The following is a 24,140-nucleotide window of genomic DNA, read 5'->3' as shown; positions in this document are numbered from 1 at the left end:
GAAGAAAATCGTATAACTTTTAACAATGATTTCATCTTATCTTGTCATATACAACCTCAAATGTGTATAGAGACATTACAAAGAAAAACATGGAAGGACGTAGATTGCTGGTGTCACTGGTCAGTGTACATAGCTAGTACAGCTAGTTTGTTTTGCTAATCTGTCAGTGAAGTTAATATGAAGCCTAGCAGCTAACATGTACATAAATCTTAAAAGCATTTTAAACAACAGTAGTTTGTATAAATCATATATACATTTTGATTACTACTGTTTTTCATCTGAACAAAACAAAAACAAACAAACAAACAAACAAAAACTCTGCACAGTACACAAACACACACTAGCGACAGTAGTAGTGGTTGCTACATGTCCACTAGAGACAAATGACAAGAGACATGAGACATTTCTCACCTGCTAATGTCAATGTAAGGTAAGAATACCATTGACATACGTGAAAAATAATGATTATGACTTTGCTGCTGTCATTGTTTCTGACTGTATGTTCTGAAAATACAGACTGTTTTCAGATTTCTATTTCTGTAGTTTTGTGTATTGCTTTGGCTGACGTCATTATGTGTGAATAACGTTATATTGCAATGATGTATGTTCTTCAAATCCATTGGCTGTTTTGGAGCTCTGCCAATCTTTCAGGATACTTTCCTCAGAATATTTTCCATACAGGCCTTTTATCAGCTATGGCTTATATCATGTTTTGTGGAGGCAGAATTTCACTGGAGCGATTTAGTGACCACCTTGTCCATATAGCATAAATATAGTGTGATAGTATGTTCAACTCTTCGTATGTCTGTGTAGAGGCTTTCAGGATGATCTGAGCCCAGCTCAGTCTCAAAGGACGCTCACCCCACTATATAGTTCTCAGTCTCATTAGGCCTATGTGTAGCAAGTGTAATGTCTTGTCAGGCTTTTGTACTTTACCTTTCTTTGTGTGTTTTTATCTTTGCATTAACTGTATGTATTTTTGTTATGCCTGAATAGTCAGATGTCCTGATGTTGTTTATCTTAGCACATTTTATGTCAAGTGGTGATATTTTATATTGGTAGTACACAGAACAGGAACATGATTTAGTTATTTCTTTGGAATGAAATGCTCTCTTATCATTCTATAGTTGAATAAAACAATTTAGGAGCTTAAACTTGTGGGATGCAGAAACTGCCTGGAGCACATCTGGCCAGAATGAAGTCTATATGATCTGTCATATTTAATATTAACATAGTCTGTGAACCAAAAACAAAGCCATTGTGAGAAAATGTGTAAGAGAATGTGTGTTGTAATTAAAATTTTTAATTAGTATTTTATATAAAAGAAACCCCACACAACTTCTGAACAGTATGAATGGCATGAACATGGTGCTGTTTTTATTCCATAAAGAGAACAATGTGTATGCAGTGAAGTGAGTAATGAAAAAAATGTTAAAACAAACATTGAAAAACAAATGAAACACACACACACACACACACACACACACACCAGGGGCCAGACTGTTTGGAGCACATCATCTCTTGAAAACAGAAGCTTGTTTTGATTCACTTTTGGCAGGCAAATAAAATTCTAATTCACTTTAAAGCATCCAAAGCATAGTGTAACATCTCTCGTGATTGTGTTTCTTCTAAAATCATTTTTGTTGCAGTTCAGTAAATAATGTCAGTGACACCAATGGTGCTGTACAAAGAGAAAATTCATTATTCATGGCTTGCGTCAGGACACATAAAGCTGAGCTGTTCTGTAATGGTTTTTAGTGAGAACAGCTGCCTCTGCTCTAATCTCCTGAGTCCTTCACATCACAGCTGTGGCTCTTAGCCAGTGCATTGTTATTACTCAGAGTCTGGTGGCCAAGATACCAACTGAAATAATGTTTAGTCTTGTGAATGTGGGTCTTTTGACCTGCTTTATCCTGAGCTGGTTGCTGGCAGTGCATGCACACACACACACACACACACACACACACACACACACACACACACACAAAAGAGGTCATAGTTGTAAAATCACTTGTTCCATGACATATAGCTAAGGTTTAATGCATAACGCAGCAACCATAACAATTACACACAGGCAATATAAAGAGGTAAAGTACAAAAATACATTACTTAAAAGAATACCTGACTGCTTGGCTGACTGAAGTCTGCCTTTCACAATAGTCTTATTTGGTTTAAAGTAAAGCATTTATTTGCTCTGAAAACAAAGATTACTCTAAACATAACTAAACATTTGTAAATGTACTATAGAAAACTATAGAAAATCCCTCAATGCTAACAGATGGCTAGGAAAAGGAACTATCATACGTAAAAAGCAGTGAATTGACTGATCCTGTTCCTCACTATATCTCACTCATGCCAGCTGGCAATGAGCTGCTGAGGAATTAGTCTTCATTTCAGGGACTGCCACCATCAGTTAGTGCCTGAATGTCTTCCCGAAATTGCATCCTTTCATTTTGCAGTACAATATATGCAAATAAACTTGTTAACCAAAGAGTAAAAAGAAGAAGACCACGAACCAATGCTTCTCTCTGTCTATGCTGTGCTGTCCTAATCAGTATGTATTGTCATCTTTGCGAGGTTTGGTTTGGTCAAAAGGCTTGATAAGGTCAAATATGATACCCATCTTACGTTAAAAATTTAAATACACTCTTAGAAAATTTAAACCATTAAGGGTTTGTCATTTGTCCCTACTGGGGAAATTTTAAAGGTTAATGTAGAACCCTAAAAAAAGTATTTCCTTTCAGAAAGGGTCCCAAATAGGTACCCTTTAGGAAGCAAATAACCCTTATTTATTTGATGAACCCTTAAAGAACTTTACTTTTAGATACTGCACTGTATCACTTTATGCTTTTAAAGACAAGATTATTTTAGAACTAATAAAACACATCCAATTTAAAAGATTTGATTAACCCATGGGTATGTAAAGCTTACAAGACAGCATTTTGAATGAGTAAATGTTTCATCCTGCTTAACCATTTAGAAATCCTTCTTCAATAATATAAGCATGTAATAGAGCGTTACAATTCAGTATAAGACTGGCTGCACAAGAGAGGTAATAAGATACATCAAATGTAGTAATAGTATGAAGAATGGGAAAATATTTTTTCCAGGATTCATTTTTAAAGCATTTTCCCTATACTAGCATTGGCAGCATTGGATGCTGAGCTCTCCTCTGGCTCAGGAAATGGCTGGTTTAACCAGTGGTCAGTGTCTTCACAGTACAAGTTGAGGCATCATTATCACTGTTAACTTCATTCACTTTATATTTTACCCTTGCAATTATCACCGTCGTATCTTCAATATGGTCTTCATTACTGATACCTTCATTGAGATCCTCTATTATAGGGGGTTGGGATTGTGTAAATTGAGGTGTCAATCTTCCATCCTTCCTCACATCAGATGGAGCCAGGGTTTACATCTCAGAATCAGCTACTGGTGTTTGGGTAGCTGAGTGGCCATTAGTGGGGGGTGAATCTAAGGACTCGCCATTGCTGGTGGGCTTTTCTACTGGTTCTTGAGGGGGCAGTGGGACTACAGACAAAAGAGTATTGCCTTGGTTCTGTTCATCCACCTGGAACAACTCTTCAGCCTAGATGAAAAGGAAAACAGAGGTAAGTAAAAGTTATTTAAGTCCTCTAACTACCTTCTTTTTTTGCCCATGATACTGCATAAGGCCTGTTTCAATAACTCCACTATGTGTAATCATCTATTGTGAACTGTGTTTTTTTTTTTTATATATACATTTATACCCCTGCACTCTTGAGTTCCTGAATCTGATTGGTCAGAAGGTTAATCTTCTATAACAGCATGAGTCTCTGACAATACTGCAGGCTGTAACTCAAATTACAGTTTTATATTAATGTGCTCTTCTAATAAGTAGGCATTTCTATAGTAACAACACTGGGACTTGTATGGAGGATGATCCATATACGAATGGAATAAAAATGTGTAATCATTGAGATTGTGAAATTTTCTGGGAGGAGACATTTATTTTGCATTTTTGGAAGGACACTCCAATGTCAGTGCCATGTAACAGTCAGTGGTAAAGCTGTAACTTTAAGTTTTAAACAAACGTCTCCAGAATGGAGGGCTTTGTGATTTCTCTGCAATATTATAAGCTCTTAGTATTAACTTTAAAAAAGAAGGGCTGGTGAGGGAATGACTGTTTATAGCTATTATAATGTAAGCGATAACAGGAACTAACTTGTTTCACAGACGTTCCATAAAATAGATTTAGGAAAACATAATGTTTATAGATGTTACTATAAAAGGATAAAAATATATGTCATTTTTTAATAAATAGCAAAAAAAATGTGTTAGGGTTGGCAAATTGCTGTGGTATGTGAGTAATAAAACATTTGCTGTTATAGGAAAATATTCACCTCCAGGGTGGGATCCCACCACCCTGTTGTTGATTATTTTGTGACCACAGTGTGTCCCATTGTGATCTATTCCTTACTGAATTACCTTGTGTATAGCGTCTATGTGCTTTTATTGTGTATAGCTTATTTATTTTTATAGTGTTCTATGTTTCATTGTGTCATGCAGTTTTTATTCAGTGAACAATCCTGGTCAACATTTGTTTTGAATCTGCTTTATAAACCTGACCTCAACTTGTAAAGTGTTCAAGCACTTACAGAGAAAGCTAAAAATGTGTTGTTTGCTTGTGGTTTTTGTGAAAAACCAGTAACTTCTCAAGTGCAAGCGTGAATGGTGTGGTTGCGCTTCAGGTGAGTAAAAAGTCCTTTTTTTATACTGTTCTTCCAAACACTGCAGGCTGTTGGACAGTAATTTGTGTTGGCAAGTAATTTGTGTTGTTAGTCCTAGGTGTCCACATGCTGTGTATGATGAACTTGGCATTTAGTTGACTATAATAAGAGCAGGTCAAAAGAAATGTGGTTGGTGGACTCAAACATAAGCTTTCTTTAAATATATTAATCATAAAATGTCAGAGCATCGATAAAGCAGCTTCAGTGTGGACTTACTGCAGCGGTGACAGCCTTATACTCATGTAATATAGTCAAGTCAAGTCAAGTAGACCTTTCATCACAGCCGTATACAATGTGCAGTACACAGTGAGATGAAATAGGGTGCGAGATAGATGTATGACATACACAATGCTGACAGGACATGAATATAGTCAGCTGGCCTACTCAGTGTGGTCTGTCGAGACATGGAGATCAGATTCAAAAACAGTGGTATGTCTTCATACCATAAACAAAAAACGCGGCTTGACATGACAGCTGTTTGGCACGTTGGGAGGAAGCTGTTAATCAGCAGGTCAGCCTTATCCATCACATGTCTAAGTCAGTTTTTGAAAATTATATGAAAGAGTTCTTCATTGCAGTTCCATGAATAAAATCCCCCAAAATATGAGAGCAGCAGAAACAGCCAGTCCAAACATGAAAAAGTTGTACAGACTCAAACACTTGCTGTCAGAGAATGACAGACTGAAAGTGCTTCTGACACGTTAAGGTTAAATCAGTGTAATGGTTTGTCATGTGACCAGCTTGAATGGAAATGTGCTTTAATAAACACTTTTAATTTAACACGCTTGGGTTTTGTGTTTTGTGATGTTAAATGAACCAGTGGACAACAAGCTTGCCTGAAAATTTTCCTTCTTAGAGAAATGACTCTAAATAAATAAAGAGATTATATAAAGCATTTATATATATTTAAGTAAAGCATTTATGACTGGGTTGTGATGAACCCTGTAACACCAGTGTCCCTCCTGCACTAAGCTGGACTCTTGTCCTCATAACGTTTTATAATGGCTTTCAAAGTCAGCAGATGAGGAATGTTGGTTTGGGTGTAAATGAAGGGTGGGGTCACTAGATTCCTGACTCTGCATGTTGGCCTGATCCTATATTGCATCAATAACAATGTGATGACCTAAAGATATCAGAGATTATGGTGTGACTGTTTATGCAACTGGTGTCCACCAAACACGCTTATGCCTCAGAATAAAAAAAAATAATAATAGTTTGGGCTATGATTAATCTTTAAGTGAAATAATCCATATCTGATTTAGCTACAGCTACTTCCATAGATTCTACACCATATTAGAAATTGTTCTTTGAGTTTCATTCAATAATTTTTATTGGTTTCCTAAAAAAACCTTTTGATTGACAAATCTTTGACCATTTATGTTAAACTAATTGTTACCATTACGTAGAAGGATTAGTTTAATGGCATTTAAGAGTGTAAACTGGGACAACCCATGCTATTTTGTAAACATTTAAATAAACCCCATCATTTCTGTGTGTGTGTGTGTGTGTGTGTGTGTGTGTGTGGTGCTGGGTGAGTGTTTGAGTGTTCAGAGCCTGACCAGACGTGCTCCTTTGGCCTCTGAGTGGCGGGTTTTCAGGATGTATGCAGCAATGAGCAGAACAGCCAGTAGCAGACCAGTGATGAGGATTGAGATCAGGACGATTTGAGAGTGATTCACCAAGATGGGGTTTGCCTCTACCACCCCAACCTAGACACGCACACATACACAAGAACAGATATGAAATGGGAAATGTGAGACTAGTCTACAAACAAACTTATTCTTTATTTCCTAGCCAAGATAGTGCTGTAGAGTGATGGCCCTCTGCCTCTGACTGCCTCCCAGTTGACGAGTCTTTCCTCTGAGGGGATTGAATGTGGTAATGAGGTGCCTCCTGCTGACTGTGTCACACTTACAGCAGAGAATGTGTTGTCTCTGCTGTTTCTGTACTGTTTATCTCACAGTCTGTCCGGTTATTAAGGTTATCAATCATAGCTTTATTTCCACATGACTTAAATTAAATTTTACGTTAAAGTGTGTGATGCTTGTTGGATCACAGTGGTGTGTTGTCTGACTTGAATATGAATGCAGGAGTTACGAAATTGAATATGCAGAACAGTAATTAAAAAGTAATTTGATTTAGCTTTTTCCTCTATGGCTGTATATATAGGGATGTACATGTCAGTGGCACGTTGTCTTACCAAACCATTTCCTTATACATCATTTTCTTCTTACATATTTTCCCAAGAGTCCTTTGGATGGCTAATGGTTCTAGCTTTCTAAAGGGCTTCTTTTGGGACCTATGTACAACCTTTAAGGGTTCTCCAGAAGAACAAAGAACCCTTGAAGGTTCTAAAAGTGCATGTTTCATTTCATTTTACTGAAAATGCCATATTTGTGTGATCACTTTACCTTATCTCTGATATTATCATTGTCAAACTTGTCCGTCATTCCTTTGGCATCACCTGTTTAATAAGAAAAAGAATTCTATTCAATAAAAAAGTAAACAGAATCTACTTTACCTTGTTTCAAAAACAGATAAGAAGATTATATTAAGTGTCATGGTGTACTGTTTTGCATTTTTGATAGATGCTTGACAAGAACTCAAACCTTCTACACATTCTCCAGATATGATCATCTCATTAGTGTGGTCCTTCTGATAGATTTCAAGCTTGCTGCTGTCACCACACAGATGTTCCAGAATGCTCTGAATCTTTGCCTTGTTCTCCTCCTGTATGACAACCAGGACAGACTCTTTTTTGTTCATATTTCTCTACAGTACATGTGCACGGGAAAGCATTTGAAGCATAAATACACCCCCCCCCCCCCCCCTCTTTCTCAGTTTAAAATGCGACCTCTCACAGCATGCCCTGTTGTAACCCCAAATTCCTTGTTCCCTGATAACAGATGGCTCCTTTACAGAGGTCAGGATAAAAAAATACACACAATTCACCCATGCACATAACTTGAACCTTGTGCCAACTTCTTAATAGCTTCTTTCTATTATATAACTAAACCAATTCACCTGCTTGCATGTTTTTTGGAGGTGGGAGGAAACTGGAGAACCCAGAGGAAACCCACATGGACACGGGGAGAACATTATCAGAAACTCAGCACAGACAGTCATCACTACATACTATGCAATTACTATTTAACTTTACTAGCATACTACCCCTTACTAGCAAAAGAATAAATGACTTTGGCCTTTTCATTTGAGAAACTTTTGAATTTATTCCCTGAACTTTTTTCCTTCTAGCCAGAAGTGTAGGAACCAGGCATATGTCTTTTTAAGCCACAAACTTTGCAGAGTCTGGACTACTATGGCATAATTATAATCTTAAGCAGTCATCCTAGATGTGTATGCCTAGAGCTGTAAAAGCTAGACCTCTGGGTAATTAGCCCGTTCCCTGCTGTGGTGCTGTCAGTAGGTAGTTAAATGCAAGGACAGTAAAATTCATTTTAAACCAGAAATGGTGACTGTTCTACTTTTGCACTGATGCAGTGCCACTTGCTGGTACCATATTCACATGATGTCATGTCATAATGTGTGAAAAACTCACATGTGATGGCATGATAAATGTGAATATGGTACCACCCCGAAGTTGAATATTTCCCAATAACATGAATGTCCTGAATTGTTTTATTACTCTTATACCACATTTGTCAACTCTAACATTTATTTATATTTAAAGTTCATGTGTAAGCTGATACTATAGAAACAATAAGGTATTAGAATGAGCACATTAATATAAACTTGAGATTTGTTTTGCAGCCAGAACTACTCCGCCCCTTGCTGTTATAGAAAATGTTATATTAACAACTTCTGACCAATCAGAATAGAAGCTTCAACAGCACTTTGATATAAATGTTAGTTATTGCAATGTATGAACCATAATGTCAGCCATAGTGATTTTAACATCACACATCATTTTGACATATCATCATCTATGCCTGATCAAGTGAGTGAATATTTAGTGTCTATTTTTTGTAGTTTACTTGTTGCATATCAGTACTTATAGTAAACTTCAACCTGTCATGTCATTCAATCTGTAACATACAGAACACACAAAGTGAGATTGTGCCTGTATTCATTGCAGTACATACAGTAATAGCCCATGTTTATCTTTCTTCCTTTTAATTTTCAGGATTTCTCTGTGCTTAAATGTCTGATTTGTACTGCTGTCTAAGATTTGAAATGCAGAGTTGTGGAAGTATAAGAAAGGAGACAAACGGAGATGTAATTATTAATCTTTCCTTTTCTCCTGCTGCATCAGATCTGCATCTATTTTTAGGTATTTTGATTTGCTGATCTGAAAGGTACTCACACAGCTGGAGACGGTCTTCAGCTTCAGCTTCACTGCATCTTTGTCTCTCACTGCAGCTTCATCCACACACACCACTTTGCTCTGTAAACAAACCAACCAAGTAATGGTATTCAGTTAATTATTTTTCAACCACATATTGAACGTACAGTTCTGTTACATTTGCATTTACATTTATGGCATTTAGCAGACGCCCTTATCCAGAGCGACTTACATTTAATCTCATTTTTATACAACTGAGCACTTGAGGGTTGAGGGCCTTGCTCAAGGGCCCAGCAGCAGCAGCTTGGCAGTGCTGGGGATTGAACTCATGACCTTCTGATCAGTAGTCTTAACCACTGAGCTACCAAGAGTTGCTGTTAAGCTGTTAAGAGTATATACTGTATATGCAGTATAGCTTAGTGTAGTTAAAATGTATAGCTTTCTCTTTTTTCAACAAAAACAACAACAAAAAAATCTTTATGCATGAAGAATGACAGTAGTGATATTTACCAATATGCATCTTTCCAAGCTGGCAAAAGCAAAGCATCATATCTTAGGATGCTAACAGCAGGTTAGGTAAGTTGGTTATGATATTTATCAGGTTTAGTTCTCTGGCGAAGGTTTAGATTTTGTGCTTAAACATCTGTCATTTCAGTTAATCATTTGTCCCCATTTGTCACAATCCTGCCCAGTGCCATGTACATTTGTTTTGATTTTTATTTCCTGTTTTTATTCCTATCTCCACCCTAGTTCTGTTTTCACTGGGGCATCATTTCCTGAGTATATTTAAACCCCTGCTTTGTTTGTCATTATATGAAGTTTTGCTGTGCAATATCATGCTTCACAGTACCCGCTGTATGTTCTTTTTGTTATGACTTCTGCCTATTTCTTCAGCTCATCGCTCTGATTTCCATCAGTAGCCTCTTTACAGATTTATTGTTGCATTACATGTTTTCTCACCTTGCCTGAAAATCGCAGATTATATTTGGTTTATCAACACTATCAAAACAACACTTTTGTTTAAGTCCTCACACAGCCGTATCTTTCAGGGTTAAAATCATGCATGTAGTAACAGGTACATACCTTCTGATTATTGCTCTAGAATATAATATTTTACTATTCAAATATTTTAATATGTACCTATTCATATGTATCTCATTTAATCATTTTAAATACTGGCTGATTTCTGGGTGAACACTGTAAGAAACATTATATTTGGTTAAAAAAAATAGTGCCTATCTTTTAAGTAGCCCTAAGTAACTTGCATGAAGCAGTAACATACACTGCTAATAGGTTGTAATGTTTTGGATCAGTAACTAGTTCCTTACAGTCTCTGCGAGGCTGGAATCTGCAGCAGTAATGATGTGCTGTGGAGATGATGTGATGTGCATGTCGTTAGGTTTTGCCCCTGTGCTGGACTCAGTGGTCTGTTCCTCATCCACTGTAGGAGACGAATCAGTTAGACTGGGAAAATCAACCGCATGTTGAGGACTGCCCGCTCCTGAAAGGAAAGAAAGCTCTTATAGTAACTGCTCTGCTGTTAATATACTGTATATTTTTATTTAGTTTGAAACTTTGTATATAGTTGTCATACTCATTATGAATCATGCAATTCTGCCTGCAGTATCACATCATTCCATTTATATGTAGTGTGGAATTGAGTATAGAGAAGTTTTTTATTTTTTTAAACAGGTTTTTAACATGTTCTGTGTTACCTGGGACTGGTGGTGTTGGAGGAATGGCATCTCCACGCACATTTGCCTTGATGATGGGAATACTTTCTTTGCTGATGCTAGGGGAAGTGGATATAATGGCATTCTCTTGGCAGGTCACACCTGGAGTTTAAGGACAGAGTATACACAAAGTAAATGACTTTAATGAAATGACTGTCAGTGTCATTAACCATAAAAAACCAACAGCGCATAGGATAAACTCATAGGCTTATTGTATTATACAGCATCGTTCAAATCAGGTATCTTTAAAGGGCACTGCTAAATCGGACTTTTTTAAAAAGTCTCGTTTCTCTCACAATTACAATCGGTGCTTTGTAGGGATATATGAGATAGCAGTACTGTAAAGGTATCAGTGTACTACAGTTTTTCAGTATCACTAACTCTCTGTCTTCAGTAGTTAATAGTTACATCAACAGGTAGATCTACACCCATGTTCTAGGCTAGAAAGTCTGTATTCTAGTGTATTTCAACTTGAAAAAGTGCAATATAAATCGAATGTAATGATCACAGTGGTGTAGTCTGGAGAACTTCCTTTATTTACAGTGGATATGGCACCCCCTAATGGGTACATATATGTTTTGTGCTATAAATAAAGCTGTGTTAAGACTGTATTACTTGCTCCATCTGTAAAATCCTAATAGTTTGTAACCTTGAATGTAGTGGTACTTTAATAAGCTTGGAAGAGAGCTCTAATGGACCCATTCTGATATTGTAGACAACTCTGATTGCCTAGAAATAAACTGCCCAATCCTATTGCAGTATGGCTAGTTGTGTTCTCTTGGACTCTGGGAATCATAACATGGTCTTGGATTTGCAAATTGTTAAGAATTCTCACTACTCAATTTTTTTTTTTTTTTTTTGGAAAGACACAAATTTTCTTGTTAGGGTTATGGGTGGGGTTAGTAGTTGTACCTTTTCATACAAATTAATTCATATTAAACTCCTAGGAAATCACCTCACTCATTTGAATTTTTATACATTTTTATACATTTTACATGAGTTCAGGTTCTAATGGATCTCATTGTGCAGCAAGACTTTTATTTCTTTGATGGAAATAGGCTACAAATCAATTGGAATAAATCTTCTCAGCCTCAGTGGAGACTTTCTGAATGACAGAGTGCTGATTTTATCATTTTTTAATGTTGCATCTCAAAGATTTAGGTTTTGCCTGATTCCCCCACAGTCTCTGCAATTTGATGGGGTCAGTGTTCCACAGAGGCACTGAGATGTGTCAAATATTTAACATGCTCATGCTCTGCTGTGAGGAGATGCATTCTGTAAGAGTGAGGGAAGCAAAATATAAAATTAATGGCAGAGACTTATCAAATCTAATAGGCCAGTGTGAAATATTTGCAGAATACTGTGAAAGAAAAACATTAGTACCTCCTGTTTAAATCAAAGATTACTGAAGATTTAACCTTCTATTGCACAGCTCTCTGATCTCTTTCATTTAACCTGCTTAACTCCATTTTATTATTTGTAATGTTAACAAACTTTTTTTTTTTTTTGCTTTAAGTGAATACTAGTGAATTGCACAAAACAGCAATCATTCCACAAAAATATCAGCACAATGGAGGCCCACGTTCTGGACACATCTGCCATACTCCAGATCACTCCCCTGTTTCCTGAGCCCCCACTTCTCAATGTGACCTCATTGCCTACACACACGCACACACGCACACACGCACGCACACACGCACACACGCACGCACGCACGCACATACACTGGATTCTTACTTGGGTAACTGATCAAAGAATATTTATTTTCTTGCTCATTACTCATTAACTGGCTAAGTACATTATGCAGGTCTGTGCATATGTCTGTTATGTGCTTATTTTGTAGCTTATATTCTGGATGTGGGGAATTTTTCTGGCTTATGGAATATTTTTTAGTCTACAAATTTGTTATTTTTTAGTCTACGGATTTGTAGAAACAGCCAAATGTTCACACGCTATGTTTCTTTCTTCCTTTTCTTTTTTTTTCTAGGAAGTGTGTCTCTGCACTGTACATTTTTCATTATTGTTGTTCTTGCTGCAAGTTCTTTAGGTTATACTGTATATGTGACTGCCATTTCCCTCATGTCATTATTGTATTAACCTGTCAGTGATGGTGTTGAGCACACACTCTCCTGCCCATGCGCTCTCTCATTTACATGGGTGATCTATTTCTGAATGGTCAGTAGTGAACGTAGACAGATCAATAGGCAGAGGTGTCTGAACTCAGCATGTTCCCTGCAGTGATCTCCTGTGTGACATTAATTAAATCCCCAAACAACTTACAGTGAGCTGGCAGGATTTCAGCAACAAAGTCTAAATAGTGAATTATTTAACGGTCACCCGTATATCTCAGTAACCATGACACTTAAGCTAGATTTATATATTTGAAAGCCTGAAAATATTTTAGCAACTGTATTTTCTTGTAATCTGTTCCTATCATATATAGGTTTGGGAATCTTAGGACACTTCCGACCTTAATTTTGTTCCTACATTTTTCAGTAATTCAGTCTTACTTAGCTAAAAATTAGTTAGCCACCTACACACAGTACAGTGCACATGTATTGAGTTTCAAATGTGGTCATACACTTGTGCCAGTCTGGGGAGTGATGTGATTAATGCATGGACTCAGTTCTCCTTTAGTGTCAAGCAATGTTTGAACTGTTGCCAGTAATCTTTAAAGGTTTTGCTTTCATGCTGAAGGGCTCTGGCACCCTTGATGTCAGGGTACGGACACAGAGACACACCCATCCTCTCCGCATACCATGCCTGTCCCTCACTGCACTGCATTCCTTCCCATATGCTTCTCCATGGCACAAACATTTAGACTTGTGTGTACAGTATGCGCCACTACTATGTGGTGTGGATCTATCCTTTCACTTTAAAAATAAATGTAGAACCCTACAAGAGAGTGTTCTCTATTAGAAAGCGTTCCAAACTAGTACCTTTTTAGGAAGCTATAATCTCTTAACTGTATAAGGATCCCTTATATAATTATGAACCCTACAAACCCTTTTTTATAAGAGTGCACATTTAATCAATGCTATGTTAGATATCATTTAATCATTTTCAGTTGAACTGACAGCCAACACTGCTGGTATTTACTTTCTTTCTCTACGCTCTAATTTTCCTCATAAGAATTTAATACCCATGATTGTGAGCGTGTGTCATCAAAACTGTTGTTTCTGGGAAATAGCTACTTGCCTTACAAAATAGCTGTGTTTAGATAGTCTTGGTTCAGCTCATGCCTATCCTTCAAGCAAAAGGCCAGAGATCTCTGTGATCACACACACACATCTCCTACGTGCTACCTTAAGTCTAAGACCTGCTGGCTTACTCAGTTAAAATTCATCCCACTCTTTCTGTTTGATGTTACTAAAGGACCCCTTTATTCTCCTGCACCCCATAAGGTCTCACTATCTCTCAATCCACCCTCCCTCTCTACTTTATGCGCGATTTTTCTTCTTTCCCAACACCAGTATCCAAGAACTGGAGAAGGAAATATAACATGTGGATGGAAGAGGGGCAAAAGAGGCAGACATGGCATAGTTATCCAGTTCTTAGAGATCTGCTTTATTTTGGATTGAAAACATATCCTTATGCTGTTCTTATTCAGGACAATCATACTTTATATAGATGATTTGTAAATAAATTACATAGTAACCTCTAGTTATCCTGAAAAAAAAAAAAACATGCCAATGATCCATGCTGTATATATGAAAGGGGCTACACACATATGTTCATGCCTGTGGTTTCAAAAAGCCAACCCTCCCAAAACTCCCACCACCACATGGATCTCTTTAGACCCCCCAACCCCACCCCTTAAGCAGATTAACATAAAATTATCATCATTCCTAAACTTTATTTAACTCTACCAAAACCCAAATAGAATTCCCAGTTGTGGAATGTTTCAACAGCCCAGCCCCAGAATGCCTCAGTAATGGGAATGGGATTGAGGCCATTTGGTTCTGCGCCAGTGGAAATGGAAGAAAAGGGAAAAAGGAAGAAAGGAGGATGTCAAGGAGTTTGACCAGGCCAGGACACAGCTTTTATCACTCTCACACCACCAGGAATCTTTCCACATCTCACTTCCACAGTAACAATAACTACTAAAGCTAAATGGATCCATGTCCTGTTTATTCATACATTATGGGTTTAACTGTGTTGTTAGGGCATTTTGAATCTCAACCCTGTACACCACAGTTAGACTGCTCAATTTAAAGTTTCATCTCATCTATGTTGGTCTGTTTCTGACTAATTCCCAATGTTTACAAGGTAGAGGCAATTTCAGCCCAGTGAATGTGGAGGAAGTGGCACAGAAAGGAATAAATAAATAAAACGTACACAGTGAAGCACTCCTTTTATGTTTCATGACAATGATGTTCAGACAGACGAGAGTATACGAGTGTGGATTCGAATGTAATTTGAATAACACTAGCATCATCAGGACGGCTCAACAAACGCTGAATTGTCTCAGATAGCTGAAGAAAAGAGTAAAAAAGCTGTTGATTCAGTTCTATTATGCGATCTTCAAAAGTGTTCTGACACTCTATCACTGTCTCGCAATGTCGATACTTGAATGGATTGTAAACCTCACTAATCATAATCAGATCATATCACTCATCATTGCAAGTAAAGGCCCAGGAAAATCACCTCTGATCCCTCTCACCCGACAAACCTCATATTTCAATCCCTTCCCTCTGGCAGACGACTTTAAATTAACATAACTTTTAATGAACAAAACAAGCCACTTTAGCAGGGCCATTATAGGTCTTCACTGCTCTTTAGTTCCTAATACCACTGCTTCTTGCAGTCTGCTTTAAGGAAATCTTTGCACCTTATGTAGCACCTTATTTTGCTTTGTCCTCACTCCTCAACTAATATGCGTTCAATTTGCATAGTTTCATGTTGCACATATTGACTGTGTTGCAATTTATTGGTTATTGTCCAAACATAACAAATCCAGCTGTACCAAATCTACATACTACCAATAAAGAACCATGGACCTTGAGACTAAATAAACTAAATGACTGGATTAGGCATAATCTTGATTCCAGCCATCATGTGTTTACAATCTTACAGTCTCTACAAAGTGGAATTTAAAGACATAGAGTTCATCCAATTTTCAGTATAATGGGAGCTAGCCCTGTAAAGACCACTAATTCTCCAATGATCATGCAAATGAGACACACACTACTTTAGAACATTACTCTGTAAATTGTGGTTACAAACATCTATACAGCGTAGTGCTGCATAGAATGTGGAGCTAGCATGATTATTCGGTATTTTCAAGCCTCCCCGTAAAACCCCTTCCCACCCCCTAAAACTGCCTTTTTTATTTCGAAATGCTTGACCTGTTGAACTGTTATGTAGTAACCATAACCAGAAAGAGAGGAGACAGGACAGAATATAAAGGAATCCTCACTTATATATCTTTGATGTCAGTCCTGTATATGCTAGAGATCAGACCCTAACAACCTCCTACATGAATGTGCATGATTGGTGCTCTTCCAAGGAGGCCAGTGTGTGAGAATGTGTAGGGAGGGTAATGTTACATGATAAAAAAGTGAAGTCCATGCTCCCATCTTTCTATCTTGTGTCCCCCTGTTTCCCTATAAATATAAATATAAATTACATTCTGTCTGTACTGGATACTTTGGAAAAGATACAGCACCCACAATCCTTCATAGTTTATACTCTTGAAAAACTTCTTAAATATCTCCATCCGCTTTATGGTGAACCCAGTGGTTTGACTCCATAGTAAGGATTCCCTGAAGAATAATGGAATTTGAGGCTGAGAAACTGAAAAGTTGAAGTGGGGGTGGTTGACTTATCTGGCTCTCTCTCCCATCATGCCTACTGTGACCTCTGACCCGTCCACTCACCTCCCCCTATTTCAGGAAATGAACATTGACTCCATAATGTTTCAGAGACAAAGAGATATAGCAGTAGACATATAGAAGAAAGTCTGGGTCTTATATTTCTAATCAGGTCCTTTCTGAGCCAATCGAACCCTTCACTCGCTGCCAAACCACCATTATCAGGAGAAATGAACTCCCCTGTGGGGTATTATAGCACCGAATGCTCTAAACCACAATAGAGCTGGAGTAACATGATGGCATGTTAACACAAGCTACTAGAGTTCGATATTCTGTTTACACTGTGACAGAAGCTTGTTCAGTGAGTATGAGGTTACAGTTTAATGTGTCCCCGCAAGAGGGAAGGAGATTACCTTTATATGAAAAGGCTTCATTTATCACAATTTTGTAAGAATAAAGCCTGTTCACAAAATTCAGTTCAAGAAAACTTGGAATCTGCAGTCTATGAACAAAAAGCAAAGAATACATTTGATCTAAAAACACAAGACTCTGGAATATTTGGGACAAAGCTGGTCATGGCTATCCTAAGAGGTGACCAAGCCCTAGTTCCTTGCTGTCTGCTGACATATTAACATGATATACATGTTGCTGTTCCCTTTGGCTACAACTTACATTCACTTGTAAGAACCACAGACACAAAAACTGTGAACTGCATTAAGAATCATCCTCAAGCTATCAATAAAATACATTTAAAAAGAGAGCATGTGGAACAATACAGCGACCATCACATGGAAACATTTATGAAATTTTGGCCCATAAAATCAGAGAGTAAACCTTTTTAGTGCATCTTTTCGATTATGGTCATACGCAAGATGACCCAAACTTAATATGGACAAAGAAGATATAGATTTAGAAGTCAGGTCCAGGCCAACTGGCACTGACCTAAAATGGACAAATTACAATTCCTTTTTACAGGCCAAATGAAGTCTGACCCAATAATGGATGTTTAGGACATTTCTGTTCTGTCAGTGCTCACTAATCTTCTACTAAAAGAGAGCTCACATGTAACGGTTTTGCAAGAGAGGAGAAAAAAACTTTTGAATGCAGCCCCACTTCATGTGTGACCCCACCCTCTTTCCTCCAAGCAGAGTCACACACCCGGACTGCAGCTCTGCCACAACACACTTCTAGAAACAACCAAAAATACTCACCTCGGAAAATAATGGTACACATGACTGAGGCCAGAGCCAGAATAGTGTGACAGTTTGTCTTTTTCCAGTTAAACACTTCCATCTTGAGTATGTCCCTGCTGAAGCCTGTGCAGTGGTAAAGAGTATGTATCAGGTTTAGTTTCTCACTGAGAGACACAGAGAGAATAAAGCAAGGCTTGTGCTCAGGCTGCTTTATATACCCCAACCCCCCAACTACCCCTTTCCACACCTCCTTTTTCACTTTAACCCTTACTTTAACCCTCCTTCAACATGCTCACTAATTTTGAATCATACAGTAATCTGTCTCTCTCTCTCTCTCTCTCAAAATACAGACTAGTGGCATAGCCAAACATTCATTTCAGGGGGATGATAAAATATACTAAATAAAATCTCTGCGTGATCTGTACAATTATACTGATAAGTGCAATGTGTTCATGCATATTGGGTGGATGCTAAACAGTAACAGAAGCAGTGATGTCACAAATTTAATCATTTAATCATTTAAGGCTCGATCAATCATTCTTGCCCTGTTAAAAACACTGGCACATAATAACTTTAAAACAGCTCCCCTGAAAATAATATGGGGAAATTACAGGGGGAAACAACATCTTACGACAGCAGATCTTCCTTTCTTTTCCTCCTACTGCAATAAACCTCCAGTACTTCATCACTATCAATATCCCTAAACTCATAGTGTATCTAGCTAATATGACTTTGACCTTTAATGAACACCATTACAGTGCAATTACTGCTCAAAAATCTTGTTTGAGAAACGCTGTTAAACTTGTGATCTCTCGGTTCTGATTCGGCAACCATTTACAGGCTGACATTTTTGTTATACAGATATACTGTAACCTGTCACTGTTTCCACTTTGATGATAGCATAGCATGCAGTGGGGATGATCACATTTCTCACTGCAGTATTGCACTGTTTGTTGAGTTAACTCAAACTGTTTCTGGTGGACAGTACAGCCTGTGTGAAAATCCTGGTAAAGTAAAATCAATTGGTTGAGTTTATTATTAGTCTTAGATTATTTTGAGCTTCCACATACAAGTCCATGTGAATGAGCTCTTATTATAGAAATGGTAATGTTTGTGTACAGTCATGTCCATAAGTATTTGGACAGTAACACAATTTTCATAATTTTGCCTCTGTACACAACCACAGTAGATTTGAAATGAAGCAATCAAGATGTGATTGAAGTGTAGACTTTCAGCTTTAATTGACACAATTAACAATGATACGCCTACCTCCTCAAGTGTTCTTGACTTGGCTAGATGTTGTGAAGGGGTTTTACTTCACCAGGTTAAAAATTTTGCGATCATCCACTTAAGTTGTCTTCCGTGGTCTTCCAGGCCTTTTGGTGTTGTTTGTTGTTGTCACCAGTGCATTCCTTTTTTTTAAGAATGTACAAAATTGTTGATTTGGCCACTCCTAAAGAAGGCCTCCTTCACTTGCATCACTAGCGCCTCTTTAGACTGCATATTGAGAGTTCCCATGAACAGCTACCAAATGCAAATTCAACACTTGGAATCAACTACAGACCTTTTTATCTCCTTAATTTGTCATGGAATAATGAGGAATGAGGCCACACAGTGGGAAAAAATTATGAAAATTGTTTCAATGTCCAAATACTTATGGACCCAACTGTCAGGATTGTTTCAGTTGTACTGACTGGGGCATTTTAAAGATGCTGCTACAAGTGCGGACCACATAGACCTGGATGAATATGCACAATCTATCATAGGTTATATAAGCAAGTATGTAGATGATGTCCAATTCACCAAAAGCATCACCGCTAAATCGATCAGAAGCCCTGGCTGAATGCTGAGGTGCATATACTCAGGGCACGAAATGCAGAAATTCACAAAATTCAGATTCGGCGACAGAGCAGCACTCAGGGCAGCCAGGAATAAGCTCACTGTGGGCATCAAGAAAGCCAAAAGCTCTTATGTACCGAGGGTCCACAATCATTTCACCAGCAACAACCCACAACACATGTGTCACAAATTACAAGAGGAAGAGCTACCTGCCAAAAGACACCACTCTCCCAGATGCTCTAAATAAATTTAATGCCTGATTAGAAACAACCACCAATGAGGCTGTAGAGGGGATTACAGCTAACCCCTGATGATACAGCTACGGGACATGATAACATTCCTGAGCATGTCCTCAAAGAGTGCGCCCACCAACTGGCTGAGGTCCTCATGGACATCTATAACATGTCTCTTGCACAGCCTAAAGTTCCTACATGCTTCAAATCTACCACAATTATTCCCATACCAAAAACGGCCTCAGACATGTGCCTAAATGACTACCACCTCGTGGCACTCACTATAGATATGAAGTGCTTTGGAAGGGTGGTCATGACTCACATTAAAAACCACATACCACCTTCACTGGATCAACAGCAATATGCTTATATATAAAAAAAGAACATTTTCCACCGAGAGTACTCTAAACATCTGGCCCTGTCCCACCTGGACAATAAGGACATCTATGTCAGAGTACTGTTTATTGATTTTAGTTTGTCGTTTAACACCATCATCCCCCAGAAACTAATCAATAAACTCCACTCACTAGGACTGAGCTCATCGCTGTGCTACTGGGTTTTGGACTTACTGAGCAACAGACCTCAGAGTGTCAGGATTCAAAACAATCTCCAACCCCATTACTCTGAACACAGGAACTCCCCAGGGTTGTGTTCTAAGTCCTCTGCTATACACCCTGTTTACTCACGACTGTGTTGCCAAACATCATGGCAAACATATCATCAAGTTCACCGATGATACTACGGTCGTGGGGCACATCTACAAGGATGATGAGACAGCTTACAGAGTGGAGACGAGGCAGCTGGAGCTTTGGTGTAGAAAAAACAATCTCTCTTTCAACGTAAATAAGACGAAGGAAATGATTGTGGACTACAGGAAGAAGCAAACACGTCACATCCCCCTGCACATCGGTGGCACTGCAGTGGAGACGGCACACACATCAAGTTCCTGGGAGTACACATTACGGACAATGTTTCGTGGATCCTGGATACATGTTCCTTTAGTGAAGAAAGCATAACAAAGACTTTACATCCTAAGGAGACTAAAGAAAGCAGGCATGTACACACAAATCCTCAATTGCTTCTAATAGAAGCACTATAGAAAGCACTCTAATGTGCAATATCAGCATTTGGTATAGGTTATGCATCATCGCAGACCACAAAGAACTACAAAGGGTGGTGAGGTCTGGAGAGTCCATCATGGTGTCAAGCTTTCATCAAGCTGACCACTGAGGATATTTACATGGAACAATGCATTAAGAAGGCAAATAGTATCAGAACAGATTCCACACACCTCTCACATGGACTGTATACTACTGTAATTTACTTACTGTTACTAGGTGTTTACTAGGCTTCAAAGCATCTGAGCAAATCCACAAGACTCTTAAACAGCTTTTTCCCTGCAATGTCCCCACATGGATAATTAGGTGTAGCATTAATAAGCTGTCTCTGTCTCTATCTTGCACTCTCTGTCAGTCTGTGTGCGTGTGTGCAACATGTGGGGGTGTTGCGGCATGTTTTTGTATTTTGGTCGGGAGCAAATGTCCCTACATGGATAATAATTATTATACATTATATTCATTATAATGGATAATAATAGATAATTAGGTGTAGCATTAATAGCATTAATAAGCTGTCTCTTTCTCTCTCTTTCACTCTCTGTCACCGTCTCTGTGTGTGTGTGTGTGTGTGTGTGTGTGTGTGTGTGTGTGTGGCCAGTCAGCCATCACTCACATTATTCAAATTCACACATAACATCTGTTTTTCATAATATACTTAATTAGTCTTAATCCATTTGTGTTGAATATTTCAGTCCATTTGTGTTGAATATTTTCTAAAATAATTTCAGAATGTATGTAGGCATTTTTATTTATGGATTTTATTCATGCCAAAATGGAGAGCCTTAGCTCAGACAACTGATTCGTGTTTCCTAACCCATTTGCTCATGCCTATTTAAATAAAAATAAAATATATTTTAATCAACACATTATATTTCACTCTCCAACCAACATTATTAATTAGTTGACTTAAATCAGAGGGATTTCTGAAAAACAATTTGCCTTTCTTTGCCTATAAGAAGAAAAAAAAAAGCAAAATGTTTGACTATGAGGGCAGTTATGTTTCAAATGGGCCACAGGTTTGTATGCATTGAGTGCATATGCATATTTTCCAAATGTTATACTTACATTCAACCAGTAGGGGGCCTGCAGCTTCACTGTTAAACATTATACTAACCAAATAAGAAGATCATGTACTCTCCCAGTGAATGGATAATGCTCTGTGCCAGTTCTTGATGCCTTCTGCTAATGTGTTCTAATCTGCTAATGGAGTCACACAAAAATGATTAAATATGCTGCAGTGAGTATGATCAATGTCAGTTCTTCCATGTAACATTTACGCTGTTGATTAGCTAGCTAATAGGAAGAAGCACTTTGTGTGTCAGAAAAAAAGTGTTTTGTAAGCTGTTATTGTTCCAAATCTGAGCAGAAACACAAATACAATATTTAACCACAGAGGTACTTCTAGGGATGGCTCCTGACATTTTCCCCCTCCTTATTGCCTATATGTTACCCAGATGCCTTTATACAGAATCAATCTGAAAGTGTTAGCATTATATTGTGCATGCTAGATATAATGTTAGCTCAGGCTTCCCAATTAGAAAAACCATCATTACCATCTTTGGTAAAGTGTTGGCTTTTATATATACATGAGAATATATGCTGAATTATTATATATACATTATTATATATGCTGAATATACAAAACTATCCAGACAATTTAGGCAAAATGCTGAATTCACCCAAGAAAGCTAGCTAAATAATTAACAGTATGTGCTCCAAACTGAGCACAAACTCCTAGCTAGCTGCCTTCTTGCCAAAATGATGGTGGGTTAGCATTAAATTCCTTTATGGCTTAGCCGGTTGTCATTCTTAATTATTTTATTATTAGATTATCTCCACCAGTTACCAGAGTTCCGCTTCCTCGTTTCCTCTTCTTCTTGTTTTCTTTTCTGGTTTCCAGACAGGTAAGTTCTCTTCATTTTGAAAAGCTCAACAATTCCAAATAAACCTGCACAAGTCCCACATGCTAGCAAGAAGAGTTCCTAGTGTTGGAGATTATCGAGCTGAGGTTTTGGGGGAGTTCAAGCAATTTTCACTATTCAATTTGAAGCACATTGATTGGCAACTATATATCAATTATATTCAGTCAGGTTATTTTAGCTGTCTACCACAGGAGCACACCCCAAGTGCAGGGGAGTAAAGTCTACAGTTTGAACTCATGAATATGAATATGAATTCGAAGTGCAGACTTTCAGCTTTAATTTAAGGGTGTTTACATCCAAATCGGGTGAATACTGTAGGACTTGTGTGTGTAGCGGATGTCACTCAGCGCCACAAATGAACCACTGACTCCAGGCTCTTTGGTGGACTGTGTCTGCAGTTTATTAAAACACAGCACAAGGGACAATCCACCAAAATTCTATGTAGAAAACGTACATTAACCGGGAAAACTTGGCGTGCAGGCAGCAACATTAAACACACACTGTTCACTCATAAAACTCTAAATAAACGCTTTGCTATTAACTCAAAAGTGCATACATGAACTCACTCCAGCTTTATAACACTTCTGTAATCAATACTGAGTCATATTTTCACTCAGTGTAACACATTTTTACTCGATATCACGGAGAGATGCAAAAAAAAAAAAAAAAAAAAAACCTACTCTCTCTAGTCACATGACGAACTGAGAGCATGATGCAACTGGGCCACTAGGAATGACGTCACACAAAGGTCAAACTTAAATTACATATTTTTTTTCTCCTGTATCACGTAAAAAGAATCCGCATGATATATATATATATGTGTGTGTGTGTGTGTGTGTGTGTGTGTGTGTGTGTATATATATATATATATATATATATATATATATATATATATATATATATATATATAATATACACACACACACACACAAAATTAATTCCAGCATTCCAGCAAACCCTTACAAAATGAAATACAACTAAAGTTTGCTGGAATAGCCATACAAAACTCACAACACTACATATGTTAAGACCGTGAAGAACAGTGCAAGTCCTGGAACTTTCTTGCTAGGTTGTCACTGGTTCAGAATGACAAGAGAACCTTATAGACACTGGAGAAGTTGCATAGTGATGCCCATGTAGCAGCATCACTGACTACCTAAAAGCGAGACGCCTCTAAACAATGCACATGGGGATGAGAGAGTCTTTGTAGAAAAGTA

At 37.9% G+C, this 24,140-nt stretch overlaps 1 protein-coding gene across 2 annotated transcripts; it reads right to left on the bottom strand.

Moving 5' to 3' along the window:
* Positions 1-1,355: 1,355 nt before the first annotated feature.
* Positions 1,356-23,123, bottom strand: si:ch211-286o17.1 (hematopoietic progenitor cell antigen CD34). 2 transcript variants are annotated; one of them, XM_034313861.2, is made up of 8 exons: positions 22,848-23,123; positions 10,788-10,907; positions 10,401-10,573; positions 9,094-9,174; positions 7,379-7,499; positions 7,181-7,233; positions 6,329-6,478; positions 1,356-3,589 (listed from the first exon to the last, which is right to left on the bottom strand). In XM_034313861.2, the coding sequence occupies exons 1-8, from the start codon at positions 22,918-22,920 to the stop codon at positions 3,413-3,415; spliced, it is 948 nt and encodes a 315-aa protein (XP_034169752.2). In that variant the 5' UTR covers positions 22,921-23,123; the 3' UTR covers positions 1,356-3,412. The 2 variants fall into 2 exon arrangements, with proteins under 2 accessions (XP_034169752.2, XP_026784221.3); XM_026928420.3 differs by lacking the exon at positions 22,848-23,123 and adding an exon at positions 17,830-18,006.
* Between the last annotated feature and the right edge of the window lie 1,017 nt (positions 23,124-24,140).

Source organism: Pangasianodon hypophthalmus, chromosome 2 (assembly GCF_027358585.1).
Source record: "Pangasianodon hypophthalmus isolate fPanHyp1 chromosome 2, fPanHyp1.pri, whole genome shotgun sequence".
NCBI lineage: Eukaryota > Metazoa > Chordata > Actinopteri > Siluriformes > Pangasiidae > Pangasianodon > Pangasianodon hypophthalmus.
Note: the sequence above shows the minus strand (reverse complement) of the source record. Positions and strands in the feature narration are given on the sequence as shown.

Coding starts and splice junctions, on each gene's coding strand:
- si:ch211-286o17.1 (XM_026928420.3), bottom strand. CDS start 17,911: ATGGAAGTGTTTAACTGGAAAAAGACAAACTGTCACACTATTCTGGCT. Junction 10,574..10,787: donor TCCAACACCACCAGTCCCAG/GTAACACAGAAC, acceptor CTTTCCTTTCAG/GAGCGGGCAGTCCTCAACAT. Junction 6,479..7,180: donor ATGATAATATCAGAGATAAG/GTAAAGTGATCA, acceptor GTGCGTGTCTAG/GTTGGGGTGGTAGAGGCAAA.